Source organism: Peromyscus leucopus, chromosome 13 (assembly GCF_004664715.2).
Source record: "Peromyscus leucopus breed LL Stock chromosome 13, UCI_PerLeu_2.1, whole genome shotgun sequence".
In the NCBI taxonomy this organism is placed as follows: domain Eukaryota; kingdom Metazoa; phylum Chordata; class Mammalia; order Rodentia; family Cricetidae; genus Peromyscus; species Peromyscus leucopus.
This window is the reverse complement of record NC_051074.1, coordinates 10,634,492-10,658,155: the sequence shown is the minus strand read 5'-3', so window position 1 is coordinate 10,658,155 and position 23,664 is coordinate 10,634,492. Positions and strand designations below refer to the sequence as shown.

Below are 23,664 nucleotides of genomic sequence, written 5' to 3'. Positions count from 1 at the left end.
CTTTTGCTCATTAAATAGTAGCATATGAAGCCTTTTCTGTCATCTTGGAATTTTTCCAATTTGTTTCTTCTGATTGATTTCTAGAAGTGAGATTGCTACCCAAAGGGCAGACACCTGGCTTCTTTAGACGTGGCCCTTCCACCACGGGGTTCCACACCCTAGTGCGTGGGCAAGTGCCCACCCCAAGAACAATAGGGAATGGTATTGAACGTGGCTTTGGACCAGTGATAGGTGGGAAGTTGGGTAGTTTGGGTTTGTATTTCTCTTGTATTTTGTTTTTCTTCTTGACGCAGAGTTTACAAACTTCGTACTAGGGATATTAATCCTAACCCCCTTGCTTTTAAATTACAATTTTTTTATTCAGGTAAAATGCATGCAACACAAAACGGAACATTTTAATCATCACAGAGCATCCGACTCAGTGTAATTGAGTGCAATCCTGCTGTTCAGCCGTCACCTCTACTTACCCAACTTTGATCACAGGGAAACCCACACCCACCACACCCTGTTCCTCCCACCCATGGCACTCAGTACCAGCACATTGGAGAACGTTCCGTGTGCATTTTGTCTTCGGCTTATAATCATATGCAGGAAGATTTTGTTCATTCTTCAGTTATAAAGGAATTCACAGAATTTTTTGTTTTCTAGTATTGCCCATGTTTCACACCGGCCTTTGCTCTTCTGGTCGCCTTGGTCTTGGTGCAGGGGTCACAATGCAGATCTGCCGAAGTTGTTCTCCGGGCATGAGGAGACACTTTTCCATCAGACTGAACTTTCTGGACATTGAAGTCTGACCCTGGGTTATTCACGTCCCTGGCCTTCAGCTTCCGATTGTGCTAGAGCCTCAGGGTTGAGTGTGGCAAGTAGGTCTCTCCCATTTCCCTTCACTGGGGGTGGGAGTGGGCCCTGGCACACGAGCTGGCTCCCCCGCTCTTGTGTGCCCCCCTTTCATGAATTCTGTAATTAACTTGTTTTGATTAGGATAGAAAGCATCCTGTTTGATAAGGAATGCATCTGGTTTATGAGTGCCCACCTGGAGGGCTGTCCAGTCAGCTGGTTCTCTGCCGGCCTTTATGTCCGCTCCGCTCTGTCTTGTGCCTTTAAGGTGTTTTTAGAGCTGGCCTCATATAGGTTTTCACAGTTCTTGTTCCATTTCCGTCTCCAGCTTTCATCTTTCTGCTGTTGGAGTGTGTCATACCCCCATTGTGTCCTCTTAGCTAAATGTGCACACTGATCTCCGAGCCACTTTAAGCCCGTGCTTTTCTGAGTTCTTAGTGTTGAACATTTACTTTCTTGTGTTGGAAATAAACCAAAGGATTTGATCCAAGGACATAAGGCTGGGAAGGCAAACCACCCACACATCAACATGGCTTTTTCTTCCCCCCTCTCCTTCCCTCCCCACTTCCTTCCACCTGCTCTCCACCAGGCAGCAAATGCCAAGGCAGTACAGCGCAGTGGTCACATACGAGGGTTCCACCCTAAGCCAGACTTCACACAGCCACCCGGAGGCCTCCAGGATACCCTCCTGGGGGCTGGGAGCATGGGGTAAGCAGGTAGGAATTTAGAGGAAGGAATGAACCAAGAGAGCAGCAGGGCCTAGAGGTGGGTGGCAGGCAAGTATGAGGCGAGGACAGGCGATGGGGGGCTGAAGGACCTCTGACGCTGAAACCTTGGGGGTCCCTGGAATTCTTGCCTCATCAGGAAGCCAGCCGGCTAGAAGACTTCAGTTCTCAGTCCCAACCTTATTGTAGATGGAGGGAAACCAAGGCTGAGAGGCTGGGTATCCTTCCAGCCCTACCCTAAAGCCTGAGCAGGAGTCAATGAGCCTTGGGGAACAGCCCTACCCAGGAAGCAGTGGGTCCTTCCTGGGGCTCCCGCACTCGGTGAGATTGGCCTGGAGGCAGAGCCGACTCAGTAGGGGGGTGGTCTGGCGAGGGCGTGGGAGGCAGGGCACCCCAGATAACTCTGCTAACGCTCACACTCTCCAGGCCTTTTGGTCTCCTCTCCATTATGTCCCTAGCTAACTTGAGTGGAGTGGTGCACCTTTTTAATCCCAGCACTCAGGAAGCTGAGGCAGGAGGATCTCTGTGAGTTTGAAGCTAGCCTAGTCTACATACTGAGTTCCAGGATAGCCAGGTCGAAATAGAGACTCTTGTCTCAAAAACACAACAACGACAAAAAATTTAAAATCTCTAGCTAATTCACAGTGGCCACCAGGCCTGTGCTTCACCATCCAGCTAACCACAGTTCCGGTTCCTGTCCCACCCCCAGCTCTAACACGGAAAGCATCTGTTTGGTGAGTCTTGTCAATAGCTCAGCCTGATCCTACTCATTCCTTCCACCCTTGACCGCCATTTCTACACATTTCCCCTCACTTTGCACAAATAATGTAAGATTTCTTTAGACAACACACCTGTCCCTGCCCTGTGCTCTCCCCTCTTGGGGCCTGCTTGTCTCGACTGGTGTCCAGCTAACAGGTCCACAGAGAGCACAGTGGTGGTCCCAAGGACCCCAGGGAGACAGGCCCTCACCATGCCTCAGAAATGCTGGGTGGTCATCTCCTGGTAGTGGACCTTGCTGTCCCCATTTGGAGAAAGAAACCTACTGCTGTGGGAAGCTGATTCTGTTGTCTAGGACCACTCATTAGACCCACTGTCCCCAGCTTCCTCAAGGCCTTCCACACAACTTCATCTCCTGCTGTCCCTTTAACAGGAGACCCCTGTGAGACCAGTTCAACCTGTGCCATGATCCAGCCACTGGTGAAGAGAGACTGGGCGGGATGCTCAGCAACCTCAGCTCTGGCTGAAGAAGATCTAGAGTCTCTGTTAGAGCAGATACAACTTTGAAGGCTTCTGTGGGGTGCTAGAGCTGGGAGTTTGAAGCCCGTGTTCATCCTTTTCTTTCTCCACTTTGTCCAGCATCAATAGGAGCACCCCACTATTTGCATGGAACTGCATTTGGAGAGTGCCCAGGTCACCAGAACCTGGCCTTCCCTGTATTTTGAATATCTCTATTGCCACGTCCCACTCTGGACTAGCACAGAGCTCTCTACTGTCAGGCAGGCATCAGCGCCTCTAAACCGTGGCTGGAGAACCAACATCAGAACCCTTCCCTCCTGTGCCATCAGACCAACCTGTCATACCCCTAACGGTTACTAAAGTGGGCCACATCATCCTGCAGTGGCTCACCTAAAGCCTCTTGGCCCACCGAGGGATGTGAACCCCATTTGGCTACAGGGCTTCTTTCTACAGGACCTTCCTCAGCTGGACACACAGCTCACCCCAACACACACAGCCTGGGGGGGGGGGTTGCAGGTTGCTAGGCTAGGTCAAGTCAAAGGACGGGCCCAAGGAGACACAGGACAAGGCATGTTCAGCCAGCACATACCTCCAGCACTACAGTACTTCAAAACACTCCCATGGCCTGATTTAGGTAACAAGCATCAAGGAAAGGCTGGACATGGGGAGCCAAGTGAATGTGCAGTGTTGTAGATATTGCTCTGTATAAATAAACACTGATTGGCCAGTAACCAGACAGGAAGTATAGGCGGGACTAACAAAGAGGAGAATTGAGGGAACAGGAAGGCAGAGAGACTGCCTAGAGCCACCGCCAGGACAAGAAAGACATAAGGTACCAGTAAGCCACGAGCCACATGGTAAAGTATAGATTAATAAAAATGGGCTAAATATAAAAATAAGAGCTAGAGCTAATGGCCAAACAGTTTAAATAATGTAAGAGTCTGTGTGTTTATAAGTGGGCTCTGGGACTGGTGGGACTTGGCAGGAGCTGGAGAGAAATTCTCCAGCTACAAATGCACCCAACGTGGGGCACGAACCCACAACCCTGGGATTAAGAGTCCTGAGTGAATGTGTATTGTTTGACACAGCCATGAGGCATTGAGTCTGAGGCATTGAGCCCTTGATATGGCTCAATGCCTCAGACCCATGGAAAGGGAAAACCTTCCTTTGGTCTGACTGAATGTTGAAAGTATGTGCAAGTACCAGCGTTTATAAATGATTGACAGTGTGTACAAAAACTAGCAACTGCAGCTTCCCTCTCCTAGATGTTCCAGCTTAAGACTTCACCTACAGACTCCTCCTGCCAAGACTAGCTAACCCTTCCTTCCCCTGGGCTGTGCATAATAAATACGCTGAGGTTCCGGGTTGTCGCAGCTCCATCACTGTGCACAGCCTACCCGTTCCCAGCTTTTCTCTCTGTGTGACTGTTTCTTCTTCATTCCCTCACAGCCTCTAGTTAGGTCAAGTCCAAAGCCGCTCAGGACACAGCAGTTAGAGGAGGAGGAGGTTAGACTTTGGGTACACCATGAAGGACTGGGCTTCCCGAGTCTTGAGTTCTTGGCGGTCCCAGCAGGCGATGTTTAGCAGTCCCATGAGGACAGATACAAAGAAATCAGAGTAGGGTCTCACACTCCGCTGGGTAGAACTTTATTGGGGTTCAACTTGTGCAGACCACCTCATCACAGGATCTCTTGTTCATTGGTCAGGTGAACTAGCCTGGATCCCTACACCCCCGGCCCCTGCCACAGGGGACCGATTGTGAGTTAGGGACACCTTCTTCATCTAGTCATAGCCTAAGCAGCAGCACAGGAGCCTTCTGCTCTGCCTTTAGGGACAGTGAGCATCCCCGGCTCCTCCTGCATTAGCCCGAGTCACCTTCAGATCAGATGTACAGGACCCGCTTCCCACAAGGACTGAGGCCAGCTCGTGTCCTGGGAAGGCCCCTTCCTGGGGTGGGGCCTGGGACACCGAGTGAAAGTGTTCCCCGGTCCCTTTCTCCAGGGCTGGGCACTGACCCTGGCTTTCTGGTAGGCGTTCCCAGAGAAGAGCTCCAGCAGACACTGAAGTCAGCTCCAGACTCTGAGACGGCCTTCTCCACTCACCCCTCCCGGAGGCCAGGGTCCACAAAGGAATGGGGTTGGGACAGGGCCCGAGGGACTGGGTGCTCCCAATTTGAATGAGGGAGGTGCTTTGCAGGCTGTGGGCCCCTTGGGTTGGGCCCAGGGGCTCTAGGAGTGGCCCCTGCCCTGGTGGGGAGCTCATCTCTCTGGCAACAACAGGAAAAATGCAGCCTTCAGGAAGCGGCCAAAACTGCAGAGTGTGGCCACCAGCCAGTGGGAGCGGAAGCCAGGGTCTGTGCTGACCACACACTTGAGGACATCAGTCTGGGAGGAAAAAGGGACAGTTAGCAAAGTCAGTCAACCCCAGGTTCCTAGTGCCTTGCTCTGGAAAAATGTCTCATCAAATCACAAAGGGAACATACAAAGCTGTTTGAGAAAGGAGACCGTAGCCCATCTGGACCAAAACTTGAGCAGGACACCTAAGAGTTGGGGAAAGGTCTCGAATCAGACGTCCTTGCCTACCCATTTTATTGGTGAAACCGGGCTTCTGGATGGAGCCCATCCTCCATGCCCAGCATCTTTGGTTTGGGCAACCATGTAGGCAGTCAGGCATGAAGACTAGGAGGGTCTGTCTGTCCTGACATCCACCCCTCTAGGTCTTGCTTCTTGAGAATGGAGAAAAGTGGGGCTCCCAAGAGGAAAGTGAAATCCTTAGGGCAGTACTGAAATCTCCCTGTGAGGGGGCCTGAGTCCTGTCTCTGAGAAACTGTTGGCCTCTTTCTGCCAGGCACCTCCTGGGAGCAGCAGGGAGACAAGAGTTCTGGGCCTGGGATCCTGTCAGTGCAGGCAGAGAAGAGCCAGCACCTGCCTGCGTCTCAGAGCAACCCCGCATCCTGAAGCCCTTGCCCGCAGCCCCCACCTTCCACCCTACTCCACCCTTCTGTTCCCACACTAACACTCCAGTGCTTACCACACCACGCCCCTGGCAACACCCCACCCCTGGCAACACCCCACCCCACATCCCCGCTGATGCTAAGGCTCACCCATCCGCCACGCCTCCGAAGCCAGGTCGCCAAGGTCTTGCGCACAAACTCCCCCAGGCAGTCGACCAGAGCATGAACCATGGCAGGCTGAGCCTGCCGAACACAGTCCACCGCTAGCCCCGCAGCCACCGAGTACAGGGACACGACCTTGCCCCATGTGATGCCTGTAGGGAGAGAGTTGCTGATCAGACCCAAACGGGTGTCCAGCCCACAGGGTACCATGAAAAGCTGAGCTTTCTCCGAGCTGCGTTCCTGCCCACCATCAGCCGGTGACGAGTAACGGCTGTGGAGCTGGGACCCTCCCTGCAGGCCACCACCACAGCAGGGCCACTTGGTCGGGTGTACTGGTGCGGCTTGACCATCATCGCCAGCAAGTCAGATTTTCTCTCTTAGCCTGTTCTCATGTAGATGGAGGTTCCTAGCCTCTGGGGCATACCTGCCGGAGCCTAGGAGACCAGCCTTACCCACACCTGAGAGAGGTGTCCACAGGAAAACCCTGCAGCTCAGCACAGTGGGGCTGGACTGACTCAGAACTGGGTGAGGAAAACAGCAGGCAACTTCAAGGGTGTGTCCAACCCTGTTTTGTCTGCTACTCTGAACCCTGATACCAGGGCAGGAGGTCAGGGCCTATCCCATACTCGCTTTATCAAAAAGCCACGGCCCACAGGAAGACTTCCGTAGATCACTGACCCGCCGGGAGGCGTAACTAAAAGTTTGAAGTAAGATAGATGAGCAACATGTGGGGGGTTACATGCAGCACCTTAACATCGAGGAATTCAAGGGCTGGGGAGATGGCCCAGTAGTTAAAAGTATTTGCTATGCGAGCCTGAGACCCAGAGGTCAGATCCCCATAACCCATATAAAGGCTGGGTGGGTGTGCCAGCCCACCCTCCCCAATTCTGGCCTTGGAAGACCAGAGCAAGCTGGTTAGCAAGACTTGCCCTATCAGCAAGCGCTGGATATGACTGAGAAATCCTGCCTCAGGTAATTAGACTACTGAGGATAATGCCCAGCGGCAACCTTGAGTCTCCATATGGATGTGCACGCAGATGTGCCCACAGACATGCAAAACATGTGTACATGACCGAAGCCTCTTTGGGGCAGAGGCAGGAGGATCAGAAATGAGTTCAGTCCAGGTCATACCCAGCTGCATACAGTTATCTCCAAAGGTGGAGCTGGAGATATGGCTCAGTAGTTAAAGAGCTCATATTGCTCTTCCAGAGAACCAAGTTCAGTTCCCAGGACCTACAGTAAGCGGCTCACGACTGACTGCCCATGACTCCAGCTCCAGGGAAAGGAAGCCTCTGACCTCCAAGTCAGACCTGAACACACATGCACATATCCACACACAGGAACAGACACATACACATAATGAAAAAACATTTTAAATATATCACTTACATTTAAACATTAAAATATAAAATATAATATAAGTATTACAATAATTATATAATTAGCAGTATAAATATTTTTAAATGCTATTAAAATATCAAAAATAAAATAAATCAGCTGGGCATGGTGTGTGCGCCTTTAATTCCAGCAGTCAGAAGGCAGAGGCAGGCGGATCTACAGAGCGAGTTCCAGGACAGCCAGCACTACACAGAGAAACCCTGTCTCAAAAAAAGCCAAACTAAATAAATGAATTAATAAATTCAAATAAATCTTTGAGAAAGCGGGGGTAGGTGTGGTAGCGTGGCCCTGTAATATCAGGAAGCTGAGGCCAAATGATCTGGAGATTGGAGGTTGGGGGGGCAAAAAAGTACAAATAACACATTAAGCATTTGAAGAAATAAAATCTACTTCCCCTTGTTAACAGCATAAGAGGATACATTAGAACAAGATGTAGCTGTGGTCCTGCTATGTTAAAAAGCTCCAGGGGCTGAGGAGACAGTCAAGTGTTTGCTATGCTAACGTGAACACCTGAGTTCAGATCCCCAGCACCCGTATAAAAAGCCAGGCATGCTGGCACGCGCCTGTAACCCCAGTGCTGGCATCAAAGAGATGAGGCCGGGATGATGCAGACAGGAGGATCCTTAAGGCTTATTGGCCGGCCGGCCTAGTCATTATGACCTCCAAGTTCAGTGAGAGACTGTCTCAAAAAATAATTGAAAGATAACTACTAAAGAAGATACTCATCATTAACCTCTGACCTACACACACAAGCATCTGCACCCACATGCTTGTGCACACATACACACCCTAGGAAAGACGAGGTAAGGGTTCAGGTAACTGCTGTTCTCAGCTTTGCTGGGAAAGGCAGTTGGAGAGCATTTGACGAGACCCAAAAAGCACACACAGCTTAGCCCCAGGCCCTGTGAGACGCTAACCTAAGAGTAGCCTGTGCAGACTGTGAAATTCCCCTCAACCCACCTTCACACAGCACTCAGAATAACCTCTTACCAATGCATGCGTCAGCACACAGATGTTCACCACGGTACCACTCACAATAGCCACAAAGGAAAAACTAGATGCTCCTTAGCAAACTGCTGGGATCCTGCAACAGCGCTATTATACAGCCAACAGCAAGAATGAGGTTCTGATGACTGCCCCCGCACAGCAAGGGAAAAGAACCAGACACAAAAAGGGCACAAATACTGTGCCGGTCCACCTATAGAAAACACAGAACAGGCACACCCACGGAGTGAAAAATGATTCACAGGGGTCTGGGGGCGAGGGACAGAGTGTGACTGCTGATAGTCTGTCCTCAGGATTAGGACAAACAGCATTCTGAATGTGCTAAATGCCACCAAGTCTGACATTTAATGTAGCTAAATGTACAGTACACAGATGTTTCCTCAATAAAAGGGAATGGGAGAGAGAGAAAACAAAACAAAAACCCTGAAATCAGCCGGTGCCACACATCTGCTTCTAACTCCCCCGTAAGAGTGACTTGCTGTCTCTTCCAGACTAAACCCGAGTCTGAAATCCCAGCTGATCTCCACTCTGGCATCAGTGGCACCCATATCACCGGCAGGACACAGCCCTAGCGCTCGGCCTGCTGAGCACCCCCAGCCAGAAGGTTCCCACTCGGGGCCAGTGGGAAACAGCGCCGGTGGCCAGGCCTTGGTGCCGGTCACATTATCACAGGGTGCTCTGCTGTGAGCTGTGCCCTTGATGTGATGGAGAATTAACGTGTCACCCGCAGAGTGCCCCAGTCCGTCACAAGAACTGAGGACCTTAATGTCCTGTTAAACAGTTAAAAGCCTTTAATCCCAGCACTTGGGAGGCAGAGGCAGGTGGATCTCTGTGAGTATGAGGTCAGTCTGGCCTACAAAGCAAGTTCCAGGACGGCCAAGGCTACACAGAGCAATCCCTGTCTCGAAAAATAAAAACAAACAAACAAACAAAAACAGTGCACTCCATGGGGTGATGACATTCCCAGCAGAAGTGGCCGGAGAAGATGGTGTCCAAGACACGTTTTGGGGAGCTCCTGCTTCCCTTGGGCTCTCATATATTCACAGTCTAATTCTGGAACATTTATTTAATTTTTTTCTTTTTTTTGGCAGGGGGTTATTTGATTTTTGAGACAAGGGCTCTCTATTATATACCTCTGGCTATCCTGGAACTTATGGTATAGACCAGGCTGGCCTCAAACTCAGAGATTCACCTGCTTCTGCCTCCAGAGAGCTAGGATTAGAGGCATACACCACCACACCCAGACTGATTCATTTATTTTTAATGTGTATGGGTGTTTTGTCTGCATGTAAAGTCTGTGCACCACATACATGCTATGCCCAAGGAGACCAGAAGAGGGCTCAGATAGCCTAGAATGGGATAGAACTTGTAAGCTGCCATGTGGTTGCTGGGAATTGAACTAGGTTCCTCTGGAGAAGTGCTCTTAACTACTGAACCATCTCTCCAGCCCCTATAATTCCAGAACATCTTATCTCCCCAAGAGAAACCCTATAGTCACCGGCTGCCAGGCCCTGCTTTCCCATAGCCACTGGCCGTCATACCCCGATTCCCCATAGCCTCCAGGCAACTTCGAATCTGCTTTGTTATAGTTAACATTTTCTGCACATTTCTCACAGATGGAATTTGTGTCTGGCACATTTAAGGTTCATCTGAACTGCACTCCTCTTCATGGCTGACCAATATTCCACATCCACTTGTCAATTAATGGGTGAATGGATAGTTGCTACTTTTGGCTGTGTAAATAATGCTGCTGGGAACACGCACTGGCAAGCTTCTCTGAAGGCATGGGTTTTATTTGTTAGGTATACATCTAGTCGTAGATTTGGTGAGTCATATGGAAACACCAGGCTTCACCGTTTGAGGACCTGCCAGGCTGTTTTCCAAAGCAGCCATGCTTCACATGTGTCCCACCAGCTGTGGGTAAAGGTTGAGTTCCCCACATCCTCATCAACACTGTGCTTGTCTGGCATCCTAGTAAGCATGAAGCCATTCTGGCACACACAACAATGACTGTCGATGCTCATCATCTCATGTGTGTGTTTGTCAAGTCTGCTGGGGCTTTCTGTCCTCCAGTGAGACGTGACCCCCCTGCGTTCCCATGGCCTCTCTTCCCCCACCTCCTGCCCCCCCCCCAGCTTGGAGACAGACACTTAAGCGGCCACCCATGGCTGGCGTCAGCTGGGAAGGGCTCTGTCTCCCCCAGAGGGTCTCCCAGAGCCAGTGCCTCTCTGGTCTGCCTCCATGCTCAGGGTGGGCTTGCACCCGGCAGGGATGGTGGACAGGGGGGTAAGGTTACTCTGACCTCTCCCCAGGTCCCACTCACGACCACCCAGGACCCCAGTCCCTTTCTCCGGCTCACACCTATCCCTAAGGGAGGCCCAGCCTCTCCTGGCTTCGCTGAAGCCATCAGCAGACAAGATCTGCAGCCTCAGCAGCGAAGTTCCTTATAAATCCAGCCATCCCTGGCTCGTAAACCAGCCTGCTTGACAGCTTGGAGACAGACACCCTGGCGGCCACCCATGGCTGGCGTCAGCGGCAAAGCTCCAGAGAGGGCAAGGGTGCTCCTCCGCCCAAAACATATGGCTGCTGGCTGCTGGCTGCTGGCTGCTGGCTGCTGGCTGCTGGCTCCCACCAGGTGCCTGCAGGTTACCCTCAAGGAAGGGACTGGAGCTGGCACATTAACTCCTAGTAGTTTCTCCTACCCCCCTTCCACAGCCCTTCTCCGCCTCTCCCACTCCACCCACCCACCCACTCACTTCCCACAGCCCACTCCCCTGGCCCTGCATTTTTCAGTACACAAGCCACACTGGCTGACCCCGATCTGTCGTCCGATGCTCCTGAAGCTGGCCCGCCCCCCCCCCCCACTCCTAGGCAAAGACCACATGGATCTGGCCTGAGAGACACATGTGGACAACAAGGTGTCTAAGCAAGCAGGGTTCTAAGGAAAGAGCCTGGCACAGGAGGGTTTGGGGAGATGCGTCTGGCAGGCCCCTGCAAACCTGGGACAGTGTATAAAAGGCAAGCAGCACTCATGAAACCTGAGGCAAAGAGGGAGGAGGCGGCAGGAGCTAAGAGGAGTTAAGCCTTGCCTAACACTCACTTCTGGAGCAGAGATGGAAGGCCCTAGGAGAGCCCCAGATAAGCGTGTCCCTCATCTCCTAAAGTTCCCCACCCACAACCAGGCACACTCGTAGACTCTTAGGGATGCTCATTTTTTTTTTTTTTTTTTTGAAATGTCCCATGTGGATCCAGCTGTGGCAATTCAAGGACCATGGTCACCAAAAGCCCAGGATAATGCTGCTGCAGTCCTGCAGAGAGTCACCGCCCCAGCCAATGCTGGGCCACCGTCAAGTGGCAGGCCTGTGTCAACAGCCCTCAGAATGGCCGGCGGCAGTAATTATTGAGTAACCTCGATAATAGTAAAGATACACATAAACAAGGATCACCCAGCCACTCCCATTAACCAAGAAGCACAACTCTGCATCGCTGTTACACCTGCATTCCCTTCTCCCATTAGTCCGATCTCATCGCTTTCATAAACCACCCAATCACTTACATTATTAAATTCTGCTGTCACCTCAATTCCATCATAATAACTTATTACATATGTAACTCCTAACTCTATTAAAATATCCCCCAACAAAACTCCCAACACCACTCAACTAGGCCCTCAAGTCTCAGGGTATTCCTCCAGCCACAGCAGTTGTATGCCCAGTGGGATGGCTCAGAAGGTCAAGGCACCTAGAGCCAGGCCTGAGACTTGAATTCGGTATCATGATGAAAGAGAGCCAACTCCCAAAAGCTGTCCCCTGACCGCGACATACATGCCGTGGTTCAGTGCATGAGCACGCGCAGATGCATGTGCATGCACACACACCAAATAAAAACATAATAAAAAAACAGCTGAGTGTGGTGGTGCACACCTTGAACCCCAGCACTCAGGAGGCAGAGGCAGGAGGATCTCTGAGTTCGAGGCCAGCCTGGTCTACAGAGTTCCAGGACAGCAAGGTCTACACAAAGGCTGTCAGCACCATGCACTGCTTTCTGAGCCAGCTCTTGGCCGGGCTGGTCTGCCACACAGTTCAGAACAGCCCAAAGTGCCAGGAGGCTTGTATGATGGCAGTGACTTGGAACCCACAGAGCTGTGTCAGAAGACCCCAAGAATTTTCTATCCCTGTAAGCCTGCCTGATCTACAAATGTTGAGCCCCCTCCCAGAGGTGCCTTGAGGAAACGGGCCGGACCTACCTGCCGAGAAGATGTGGCCAGCCACAGCAAGGAAGGCGTCGGTCACCACGGGCTCAGACTGAAGAGAGATGTGCAGTTGCCGAGCCACATTTCGGTATACACTGGGGCGAATCTGCTCCAGCTCATCCCCTGTATGGGCACACGGTGGGTCAGGTCCTCTCACACCATAGCACTGACCAAGACTCAACCCCGCACTGGATCCACCTGACCTCACTTGACCTCCAAGCTAACACCTTTCCCTTCACGCTGCCCCCCCCAATTCCCCACTTAACCTGTTTGACCCCCACCCCCTCACCTTATACTTCATTTGACTCTTCCCAACCTTGGCCCCGTGAACAAAGAGACCGGGGGAGGCTGTGGAACCTCCAGCCCCCTAAGGCAAGCTGGCTAGGCCAGTGGGGCAGGAATCCAGAATCCTGCAGTGGTGATGGGCAGTGCCTGCCCAGTGACTCACTGCAGGGCAGACAGGCTGATGAGCAAGTGGATGGGCCGAGCAGGAGGAGGGACCAGGCAGGAAGGCAGGACCCAGCATGGAGAGGGGCTTGGCTGGAAGGACCACAGGTATGTAGTCACCCACCGCTGCCTCACAGAATTGTCCTGACCCAGGCACTAGCATCATTGGTAATGGCTCAGTGAACTGACTTAGGCTGAACCAAGGCCCTGGGACAATGGTACCACCCACATGCCAACAGGGGCTCCTGGTGCCAAATGGGTGTGTTTTTATATGGTACTACATCAGCCCAGCCTCGGCTGGGCCAAGAAGGATGCCTGCCCGTCCCACCTGGCCCCCTGGGCAGCGGTGCCCTTGGCAGCCTCGTGCATGCACAGGGGAAGATGATGCCGGGAATTCCACACAGCCTCTGATTGGGTGTCCCCGGCCCAGCCACTTCCCCAGCCAAAGCAAACAGGGAAATGCTGCTGCTGCCTGTCCCGTCCCAGCGATAAGGGCGCCCACGTCATCCCTGAGGCCAGCTGTGCTCTATCTAATTAATTAAGATCTGGAACCGGGTAGAATCAGGAGGAGGGGCCAGGGGATGAAGAGATGGTATGGAAATTCCCAAGGCTGGCCTGGATGTTGCCAAGGATAACCCCCCCTTGGGGGGGGGGCTCTGGAGACTGACCCCAGGAGACTGTTCAGGGATACAAGCTGGGCTGCTTCCTGTTTGTGGCTGGGGTCATGCTGGGGGGTCAGGGAGCTATAACTAAGCTTACTTAGAAAAATTCACCCTGAATACTCATGACAGCCCCAAACATAACCCGAACAAGAAAATACTGGGATTCAAGTTCTCTCCCTCTGGGAATCCCCTTAGTTGTCTAGAAGGGTCTGAGCCCCCGAGTGTAGGAACAGGAGGAGTGAGTGATGGAAAAACGCCTTAGTGTTACTGAGTACTCCAGAGGGCTACTGCTGAGCACAAGGCTTTGCACCTGCTGCTTTCCACAGGCCAGTGGTCAAGCCTGAGGACCCGCCACAGCCATAAGGACTGAGAAGACAGAGTTTGAGCGGGTCAGACCCAAGGCAAGACGTCCTGCCACTCCCGGTGCCCTAGGGGCTCTCAGGAGGCCAACACGTCTTTTCTCCAGTCTGGGCTCCTTCTCTGATGAGTTTACCTAGCCTAAGCCCTTCACTCATCCTTTGCACACACCTAGAGATAGCTCCCCTCCATCCCTGCACGGCCCTCCTGGGAGTCCAACTCGGGCCCGAGGGACTCTGCCTCTCTTACTCTTGGGAGGGCCACGTCTACACAGCCCGTGTTCCTTGAGGTCTTCACAGCACAAAGATGCAGGACCTATATAAAATAGCATGTGTGCGTACCTCATCTCCCAGGAAGCCAGGTCTTACAGGGCCCCCTCCAACCAGGAGAGAGCACACTCTCACATCCACATACCTATTTGTTTGATCTCTGCTATTTACCCGCCTCCCCCCCCCCCCATTCCCTTGCACGGCCCCAGGACAGCCCCAGACCCCAGTCTGGCTCTGGTAAGATGAACTGTCCAGTATCAGCGTTTGCCTATCCTTCCCCCTCACGAGTCCAGGCCTTAGAGGAGCTAAGGAGAGCCACTGAGCTATGTGTGACCCACAAAACAGTGTCCCAGATGTCCTTCAAGAAGGCCCTGGGGGGGCCTTCCCATCAAGGGAAACAGCAGTGGGTGTCGGATCTCAGCCAATAACTGAAAGGCCTATTTTCCAAAACAAACATTGGGACACGTGGTCCCACAAAGGATTTTTTAGTCCAGCAGAGTACAAGGGTCACAATAAAGTTTAGCTGCTAAAATATTACGCTTCCAGAGCTTTCTGTAGTTTATGACAAGAATGTCTGTGACCTGGCCTAAACAGGCATGAGGGGGTTAGGGGTGGGGGACCTGGCAAAGGATCCAGCAAGCAGGCAAGCCTGGGAGAGAACAGAGGAGCACCAACCTGGGTGGCCTATCCTGCACCCTCACCATTCCAGACAGATTTGGGCTCCCACGCACGCCTCCTCTTTACTCCAGAGGGAGGGTGAGGCGCAGCCCAAGAGGGGCTGAACGTGTCTGGAGAAGGGAATGTCGGTGCAGAACAGCTGTACCCCACAACCGGACACACAGCGGACAGGCCCGTCAACCAGCTATGGGGGGGAGGGGGGCGCTGGGATCGTAGCTGCCGGTGACCCACACTCACCCAGGCGCAGCAGCACGGTGCACACCTCCGCTAGGCGTCCTCCAGGGGCAGGCGAAGCACGCTCTGGTGCGCTCCAGGAGAGGCCGGCGCGCAAAAGCCGCGCGTGCACGTACTCCCGGCCTAGCGCCTTGGCCTGGGCCACCAGCTCCTTGTCTGTGGGCGAGCGATCAAAGGCGTCCATGATCTCCGCAGCAAAGACAGAAGAGCGCCGCAGCACCTCCATGGCCGAAGCGCAGGCGAGCGGAACCACACCTACGGCAGACAAAGCACAGCCGGACGGCCTCCAGCCAAGTGGGGAAGGATCGCCCGCCAGGCGGGGAGACCTGGAGGCGCGGCGCGAGGCACAGCGGTCCCCACCGCGTGCGCCCCGGTCCAGCGCCGATCCAAAGCTCACAGAGGCGGTCGGCTGGGCACCGCCCTCAAAAAGGGCCAGTTTCGGATAGCCTCTCGTTTTGCACCCCAAGCCTTTAAAAAATAGTGTCACGTTCTTTTAGGTTCTAGTTTAAATCACGCAGTTCCCAGCAGTGGTCAAGGGTTGGAAGCCCCGCGGGAAAATGGCGATAGGTTCTGTGGTCACAGAGGACCAGTTTGGGGTCGACGGAGGATGCAAAGCAGCCTGCTGCAACTAGGCGACAAAAAGGACCCCGGGGGCTCCTCCCGGCCGGGAAATCAACTCCCAAGGAAAGCTCCAAACGGCGCGGCAATCCCTGGGCTCTAAAGCCACGCACCTGCGCACCCCGCAGGGCGGGTGTTTGTCCCCGGTGTCGCCGTTCCCATGGTGCTACATCCAGGGGACAGATGCCACGCCCGCCCGACTCACCTCTCCGGCCGCATGGCGCGCGGGGCGGCTGTGGAGTTCTGGTTTCAGGACCCGCTGGCCGCTGTCTCCGCCGGTCGAGACCCTTCCATTCAAACCCGGGAGCGCGCGCCCCGCCCCAGCGCCCGCCCCGTCCACGCCCGAGCCGAAGCACAGGCTCCGCGGGTCTTCCCGCGCTCGCAGAAGTCCTGGTCTCGAGGGCTGCGGGAGGCGTACCGCGCGGACTCCCCGCCGGCGGCCGGCCAAGCCTAGGGCTTCGCCTTCTAAGGAAACGGCAACCCCCGGGGGTGGAGCCGCAGCCCAGCTCTGCCCAGCGCCTCCCCGGCTTAAGGGAGGCCAACACAAGTTCTCGGGATGCGCCCGGGAACGCAGCCAGGCTGGAGCTGTCCCGACAGGCAGCGCGAAGAACATCCAGCCCTGACACCAACCCACTGGGGCGCACCGAGTTCCATTTTAGAATTGGCTGACTTATCTTTTCCTTAGTGCCTTGTAGAGGTTCCTTATAGATTCTGGATTCTTGCAGTTCTAGGGGATCCGATGCCCTCTTCTGACCTCCAAGGGCGGCAGGCACGCATGTGGTACACAGACATACGTGCAGGCAAACATTCATACACAAAACAAAATAAAAATAAGCTCATCTTTAAAAATAGATTATGGATTCTTGGCTTAATAGAAGCCCTTGGAGTGTGGTGGAGACTTGGATTTGTGCTTGGTTGAAGATGCTGCAAAACACCCTCTCCCACTCTAGTGTATGGCTTTGCTTCTAATGAGCTGGAGTTATTTATATATCAAGTCCAATGTATAATTTTTGTAGTTGGTTATCTCTCATTAGGGTATTTTCCTTGGAGAGAAAAAGAGGGAGGGAGGGAGAGAGAGAGGGAAGGAGAGGGGGGGCTGGTCTGGAACTCTGTGTTGACCAGCTGGGTCAACTTGTAGGGACCAGCGCACAAGTTGCCTCTGGAGTGAGTACTGGACCACAGGTGCCCTGACCACACTCAGCCTCTCTTATCAATTTTGTTCAGAAGCTTAGTTATTTTTAGGATTCATATCTAGGCCTATGGTGTATCGCAAACATTATTATGAACAGTGTGGTAGTGAGTCAGAGCTCTCTTTTTCCATTTGGATTTCCAAGAAAGTCGGCAGCATCTACTAGACGCTGTACTTCTCCTTTATCTTTGGATCCAACTGTACAATTCCAGCAGCAGAATATGCTGACTTAACCTGATTAACTTAACCCGAAATAAAACACACACATTCTACACACACACACACACACATTTATCAAAATAGAACAGCTGGAACCATAAGCAAGTGTCAACAAATGTCAAAGAGTTTAAATCACACAGGGATTTAATTATTCTCTGAATTAAACTAAAGCTAAATTACAGAAAAACTAATTAAAGTCTACAAATGCTTGGAAATGAAACACCACATTTATAATGAGGCAATTAAATAATACATCACAATGGAAATTTTTAAGAAGACTTACCTATGTATTTTACATATATGGATGTTTCATCTGCACACAAGAAGAGAGCACTGGATCCCATGGGACTACAGTTATGAGCCACCATGTGGGTGCTGGGAATTGAACTCAGGTCCTCTGGAAGAGCAGCCAGTGCTCTTCACCACTGAGCCATCTCTCCAGCCCCCACAATGGAAATATTTTCAAGTTAACACTGGTTGAAAAAACAAACCAAACCAAAACAAAACAAAAACAATGTACATCAAACCTATGAGATGCAGCGAAAGCACCACTTAAGGAAAACGTCTAACTTTAAAAAATGAGTTGAGAGTTAAAGCTCCAAGATCTACCTTAAGAAAAAGAATTATAAACCCAAAGATAAAATGAAATCATTTGAGAGAGAGAGAGAGAGAGCACTGAGCAGGTGAGATAGCTCATACCTGGGATCTCAGAACTTCAAGGTAGGGGCAGGAGTTTCAGGAAATCAAAGTCATTCTCATCTACACAGAAAATGTGAGACCATAAGGCTGTTGTGGAATATTATTTTAACTGGGCAAAGGTGTGTGACACATTTGTTTATGCTGCAGAATATCGCTTTAACCGTGTAAAGGCGTGTTGCTTTTGTGGATGCTGCATTGGTTTAACTATGTGACGATGTGTTGCTGTTTCACCTGGCCTGCCGCAGGCACCTGATGGGTCTAATAAAAAGCTGAACAGCCAATAGCTGGGCAGTAGAAGGATAGGTGGGGCTGGCAGGCAGAGAGAATAAATAGGAGGAGAAAGCTGAGCTCAAAAAGAACGAGAGAGAAGGAGGAGAGAACAAAGGAGAAAGAGAGGGAGATGCCTGGGCCAGCAGACACAGACAGAGGAAAAGGTAAAAAGCCCCCGATAAAGAGAAACAGGTTAATTTAAGTTAAAAGAGCTAGCCAGGAATGAACCTAAGCTATTCAAAACTAATAATAAGTCTCCATGTCAAGATTTAGGAGCTGGCTGGTGGCCCCAAAGAAAGCCTGCTACATAAGGCCCTATCTCAAAAAAATTGTTTTAAAAATAGACTCATGGGATGGCTATGAAGATGGTGTTTGCCCCCCAGCCTGACTGAGTTTAATATCTGGAACACCTAGGACAGAAGGAGAGAACAAATTCCCACACCTCTGACTTCCACACGCATGCCATGCCATACATATGCCCCACACAAAAATAAATCGAGATTAATGAAACAAAACAAAGCCAGGCATGGTGATGCACATCCTTAATCTCACCATTCAGAGAGGCGGATGCAGACATATCTCTGTGAGTGTGAAGTCGGCCTGGTCTGTATAATGAGTTCCAGGCCAGCCAAGGCTTAAATCACTGTGTCAAAAAAAAAAAAAAAAAAAAAGAAAGAAAGAAAAAGAAAAGGTTGAGAATGTGAGAAGGTAGTTCAGCAAGTAAGAGTACTTGTTGTGCAACCATGACGACCTGAATTGAAAACCTCAGATCCCAGTATGAGCTCAGGGCACGGGCCTGTAATCTCAGTGCTCAGCACCATCATTCACAGGCCTGTAATCCCAGCGCTATCCGGGGCAAAGATGACAAGATGCCGTGGCTCGCGGGGCACCAGCCTCGCTCAAGTTTCACTGAGAGAGCCTGTCTTAGGGAATAAGGTGGAGGGTGTTAGAGAATGAGGGGGACCCTGCAAGTGTCCAGGCAAGGAAGCAAACCCTGAAGGGATGAGAATAAAGACTCAGTTCAGGTTGACTTCATCCACCCGGGTCAAACTTGGGAAGTCTGATCTTAGGCAGTTTATTCCCAACAAACTTAAACACAGGATACTTTGGACAAAAGTTTCCTGGTGCGATACAATCCCCAGTGCATAAGGAAGCATACATACACTGAAGTTCAACTCAGGGTCCGTGCCATTTCTTCCAACAAGATGAGATCTAGAGACAGGCTACTTGAACTAGCTTAAGGGTCTAGGGAAGGCTCTGGCCTGGTCTTGGTCATACAGATAGCATAGAGGTCATTTGGACTATTTAGCTACCTCTGTTCCTGGTTATGGGAGCCTCGGGAACCACCGGCTGTAAGGATCAGTTGGACTACTAGCCACCTCCAGTCTTGATTGTAGGAGCTTGATATGCCCTGGCCTAACAGATAATGCAGATCACAGATAACCAGGCTATCAATCACTTAGAAATCCCAGCTTTCTGGATGGAAGAACAGGTTTTTCATTTTTCCCGTTGAAAAAACAATTCTGTCTGCTTAATGTTCCTGATTTGTCTGGAGATCCGTGGGCACAGGACCTTTGTGCAATGCTCCCAACAAGAGGAGGACACTAGAAGTCTTCCTCTGGCCTGTTCATGAATACTCAGGTAAGCAAGTGTCCCCCCCACACACACACATATTGCACACACACACACACACACACACACACACACACACACACACACACTTAATCTTAAAAAATAAAAGGGCAAAAGAAGATCGTATATACAAATTCACAGTAATTTAAATTTTTAAATAAAGCACAGTTTGTCAAAACTGACTCTGGAAGAAAAGAAAATCTGAACAATACAACATCAATGAAATATACTTAGTTTGTAAGAGTATTCCCAAACTATTTTAGTTACTTTTCTATTGTTGTGAAGAGACACCATGACCAAGGTAACCTGGAAAAGAAAGCATTTCATTGGGGGTTGCTTACAGTTTCAGAGGGTGTGTCCATGACCGTCACAGTGGGGAACAGGCAGGCAGGAATGCAGAGACCTGGTGTGGGCTTTTGAAACCCAGTGACACACCTCCCCCAACAAGACAACACACCTAATCCTTCCCAAACAGCTCCACCTACCACATATCAACATTTTCAGTTTCGTACAGTTTGTTGAAGAAATATCAACTACCTTACATGGGCCTCCCCAATATTTCTCGAACTGTTTTGTAAGAATAATCTAACATCAATATCCAAACCTGTGAAGCACACTACAAAAAGGGTAGGAAAGAAGTTGTAGTGAGGGCTCAGTAGTTAAGAGTTTGTACTGTTCTCGCAGCTGGCCCAAGTTTGAGCAGCTCACAACTGATAGACTTCCTGGCCACTTCTCCAGATACATGACCACACATGCGCTGTCCAGTAGCCAAGCAAGAGGCTCAGTCATTCCAGGGCCTTATGTCCTACATAATCTGTGTGCTGCATGGTCATGTAATTTGTGTGCAGTGTGATCACATAATCTATGCACACACGTGGTGTAGCTATGTAAGCCCATGGTGTGGGGGAATCCATAAAAAGCAGGTCACAGAGCCCTCTCCCCCTCCTTGCACGCCCATTTCCATAGGCCTAAGCACTCCCCTCTGTTCCCCTTCCCCTAATAAACTCTTATGGGGGGTTGTTGTGCCTTGTGGCTTTTCTTGAATGGTAAACAGCACTGCGTAATAACTAACAACAACTGCCTGCAGCTTCAGGGGGATCCAATGCTTCTGGCTTCCCAGGATACCTGCACTCATGGGCACATACCCCCACAAAGACACCCAGACACAGACACACACACACACAAATTTAAAAATAAATAAATAGTTTTAAAAAGAAAGTTGTGGGCCAGGAGTATTGGCCCATGCCTTTAATCCCAATACACGGTTGGCAGAGGCAGGAAGATCTCAATGAACTGTCTTTTTCCAATTAAAATTTGTTTTAATTTTATGTATATGGGTGTTTTGCCTGCATGTATATCTGTGCACCACATGTATTCCTGGTGCCAGTGAAGGCCAGGAAGGGGCACTGGACCCCCTGGAACTGGAGCTACAAACAGTAGTGAGCCACCATCACATGGATTCTGGGACTTGAACCCCGCTGCTCTGGAAGAGCAGTAAGAGCTTTCCAGTGTTGTGGGATGATCTCTTTGTACACTGTGAAGATGTGTCACTCTGATTGGTTTAATAAAAAGCTGAGTGGCCAATAGCTAGGCAGGATTCCCAGGCACAGAGGATGCTGGGAAGAAGAAGGGGAGATGCCAGGGGATGCAGAGCAAGCAGTATGAGCACTATGGAGATGAGGTAATAAAGCCATGGGGCAGAAAGTAAATTAATAGAAATGAGTTAATCTAAGTTCTAAGAGCTAGTTAGAAACAAGCCTAAGCTATCAGCTGAGCTTTCATGATTAATAATGTCTCAGTGTCATTACTGGGGAGCCAATGGTCCCGACGAAAAAGTCCGATCACACTCCAGCCCTTCCACGAACTCTTTAACGAGTACGGTGGCAAGACGGTCATGAATTTGTGAAGAGTGTTCAAGCGTGGGATTCCAGTTCTGGATAGGTAGAAACACAGAAAAGCTCAGCAGGGGAAAGCAGCTAACCCAAAGGATGGATGAAGAAAGGGCGTAGGCAGCCCTGAACCCTGGAGCATGATTCTAAGTCTTTGGGGATTTACTTCTGACAAGGAAAGAGCTGGAGCCTGCAAACTTACAACTGTTCTCACACCTGCTTCCTCCTCTCCCTGTGTAGCCTCCAGCCCTTCCGCCCTGCTCAGTCTCTTTTCTTCTGTGTAAAATGAGACCATGTTCTCCCACTTCCGGTCTCCTGCTGAATGAAGCTTGACTCCTGGCTACGCAGCAGCAGGGGTGAGTCACTGGGTGGAGCTGATGACTGTCTCTCAGTCCAGGAGTGCAGAAAACAAGTCAAAAGCCAAGCCACCGCTGGGTGTGGCAGAGTACACCTCCAATCCTGGCACTCTGGATGCTACGTAGTGAATTCTAAGACAGTCTGGGTTACACAGTGAGACCTTGTCTCAGATAGATAGGTAGATAGATAGATAGATAGATAGATAGATAGATAGATAGATAGGTAGGTAGGTAGGTAGGTAGGTAGGTAGATAGATAGATAGATAGATAGATAGATAGATAGATAGATAGATAGATAAGCATATAAATAAACAAAGCCTGGTATGGTGGTGCACAGCCTTAACCCCAGCACCCAGGAGGCAGAGGCAGGTGATCTCTGTGAGTTTGAGAGGAGCAAGCTGCACTGCCAGGACCTCTTCCCTGGGTGGTCTATGTCATCATATCCTCAAAGCCTGATACCTCCTGGGCACCTCAGGATGCTGGTTGACACTAAGCAGAAGTTCCAAATCCTGGTCCTTATTGGACCAGGCCTCCTGTCTCTTGGAGTAGAGAACATCTCCTCCACGTGAAGTGCCCTGTAGCAGGGTGAGCTGAGATGCCATCATGCAGCTGCGGAGAAAAGGCCCAGAGAGACGCTTTGGAAGGGCAGCTGTTGTTGGTTGCTGAATAAAAAACTTGTGGAGGGCCCACCACCCATCTCCCAAATAAATCACATGGAGGCTTATTCTTTCTTATAAATTCATGGCTTATTTCTAGCCAGTTTTTCTCAACTTAAATTAGCCTGTCTACCTTTTGCCTCTGGGCTTTTACCTTTCTCTATTTCTATATACCTTTCTTTATTTTTTACTCTGTGGCTTGCTCTGTAGCTGGGTGGCTGGTCCCTGGAGTCCTCCTCTTTCTCTTGCTCCTAGATCTTTTGGCTCTCTCTGCCCAGATTTCTCCTCCTATTTATTCTTTCTGCCTGCCAGCCCTGCCTATCCTTTCTCCTGCCTTGCTATGGGATGTTCATCTCTTTATTAGACCAATCAGGTATGTTAGACAGGCAAACTAACGCAGCTTCACAGAGTTAAACAAACGCAACATAAAAGAATGCAACATATTTTTGCATCATTAAATATGGTGATATTTTATTTGTACTGAAATGTGATTTTATTTGTATGTTAATAAGTAAAGTTGCCTGGGGGTCAGAGCTGATAGCAAGCCATAGCAGAAGTCTGGCAGTGGTAGCACATGCCCTTAATCCCAATCACATGACAGGCAGATCTCTGTGTGTTCAAGGATACCACCAGCATGGAGACATGCCTTTAATCTCAATACCAACCATAGAAGACCTGGAGGTCTGTATAGATAGATGGGCAGTGATGAGGAGGTCATGTGGTTGGGTTTACAACCAATGAGAAGGCAGAAACAGAAAGTCTACAAAAAGACAGATACACAGGAAATAGCGCTCTTGCTGAGAGGAAGGACAGCAGTGGCAGTGAAGGGTAAGCTCAGCTCTCAGCTACTGCTCTGACCTCTTGGGCTTTTAACTCTGCAATTGGCTCTGTGTTTCTTATTTAATAAGACTGTTCATCTAT

General features: G+C 50.7%; 1 protein-coding gene across 1 annotated transcript; it reads right to left on the bottom strand.

The window, feature by feature from the left end:
* Positions 1 to 4,416: 4,416 nt before the first annotated feature.
* Positions 4,417 to 16,313, bottom strand: Bok (BCL2 family apoptosis regulator BOK). Its single transcript, XM_028890650.2, has 5 exons — positions 16,039 to 16,313; positions 15,219 to 15,470; positions 12,563 to 12,691; positions 5,902 to 6,065; positions 4,417 to 5,182 (listed from the first exon to the last, which is right to left on the bottom strand). Exons 2-5 carry the CDS (start codon positions 15,439 to 15,441, stop codon positions 5,057 to 5,059), a joined length of 642 nt encoding a protein of 213 aa, XP_028746483.1. The 5' UTR covers positions 15,442 to 15,470; positions 16,039 to 16,313; the 3' UTR covers positions 4,417 to 5,056.
* Positions 16,314 to 23,664: the final 7,351 nt, after the last annotated feature.

Bases quoted from the DNA above. Each gene is read 5' to 3' on its own strand.
- Bok (XM_028890650.2), bottom strand. From the start codon at position 15,441: ATGGAGGTGCTGCGGCGCTCTTCTGTCTTTGCTGCGGAGATCATGGAC. The intron at 12,692-15,218 runs GTGAGTGTGGGT...GTGCCCATACAG, and splicing joins CACCGTGCTGCTGCGCCTGG to GGGATGAGCTGGAGCAGATT. The intron at 6,066-12,562 runs GTAGGTCCGGCC...CTCTCCCTACAG, and splicing joins TGGCCACATCTTCTCGGCAG to GCATCACATGGGGCAAGGTC.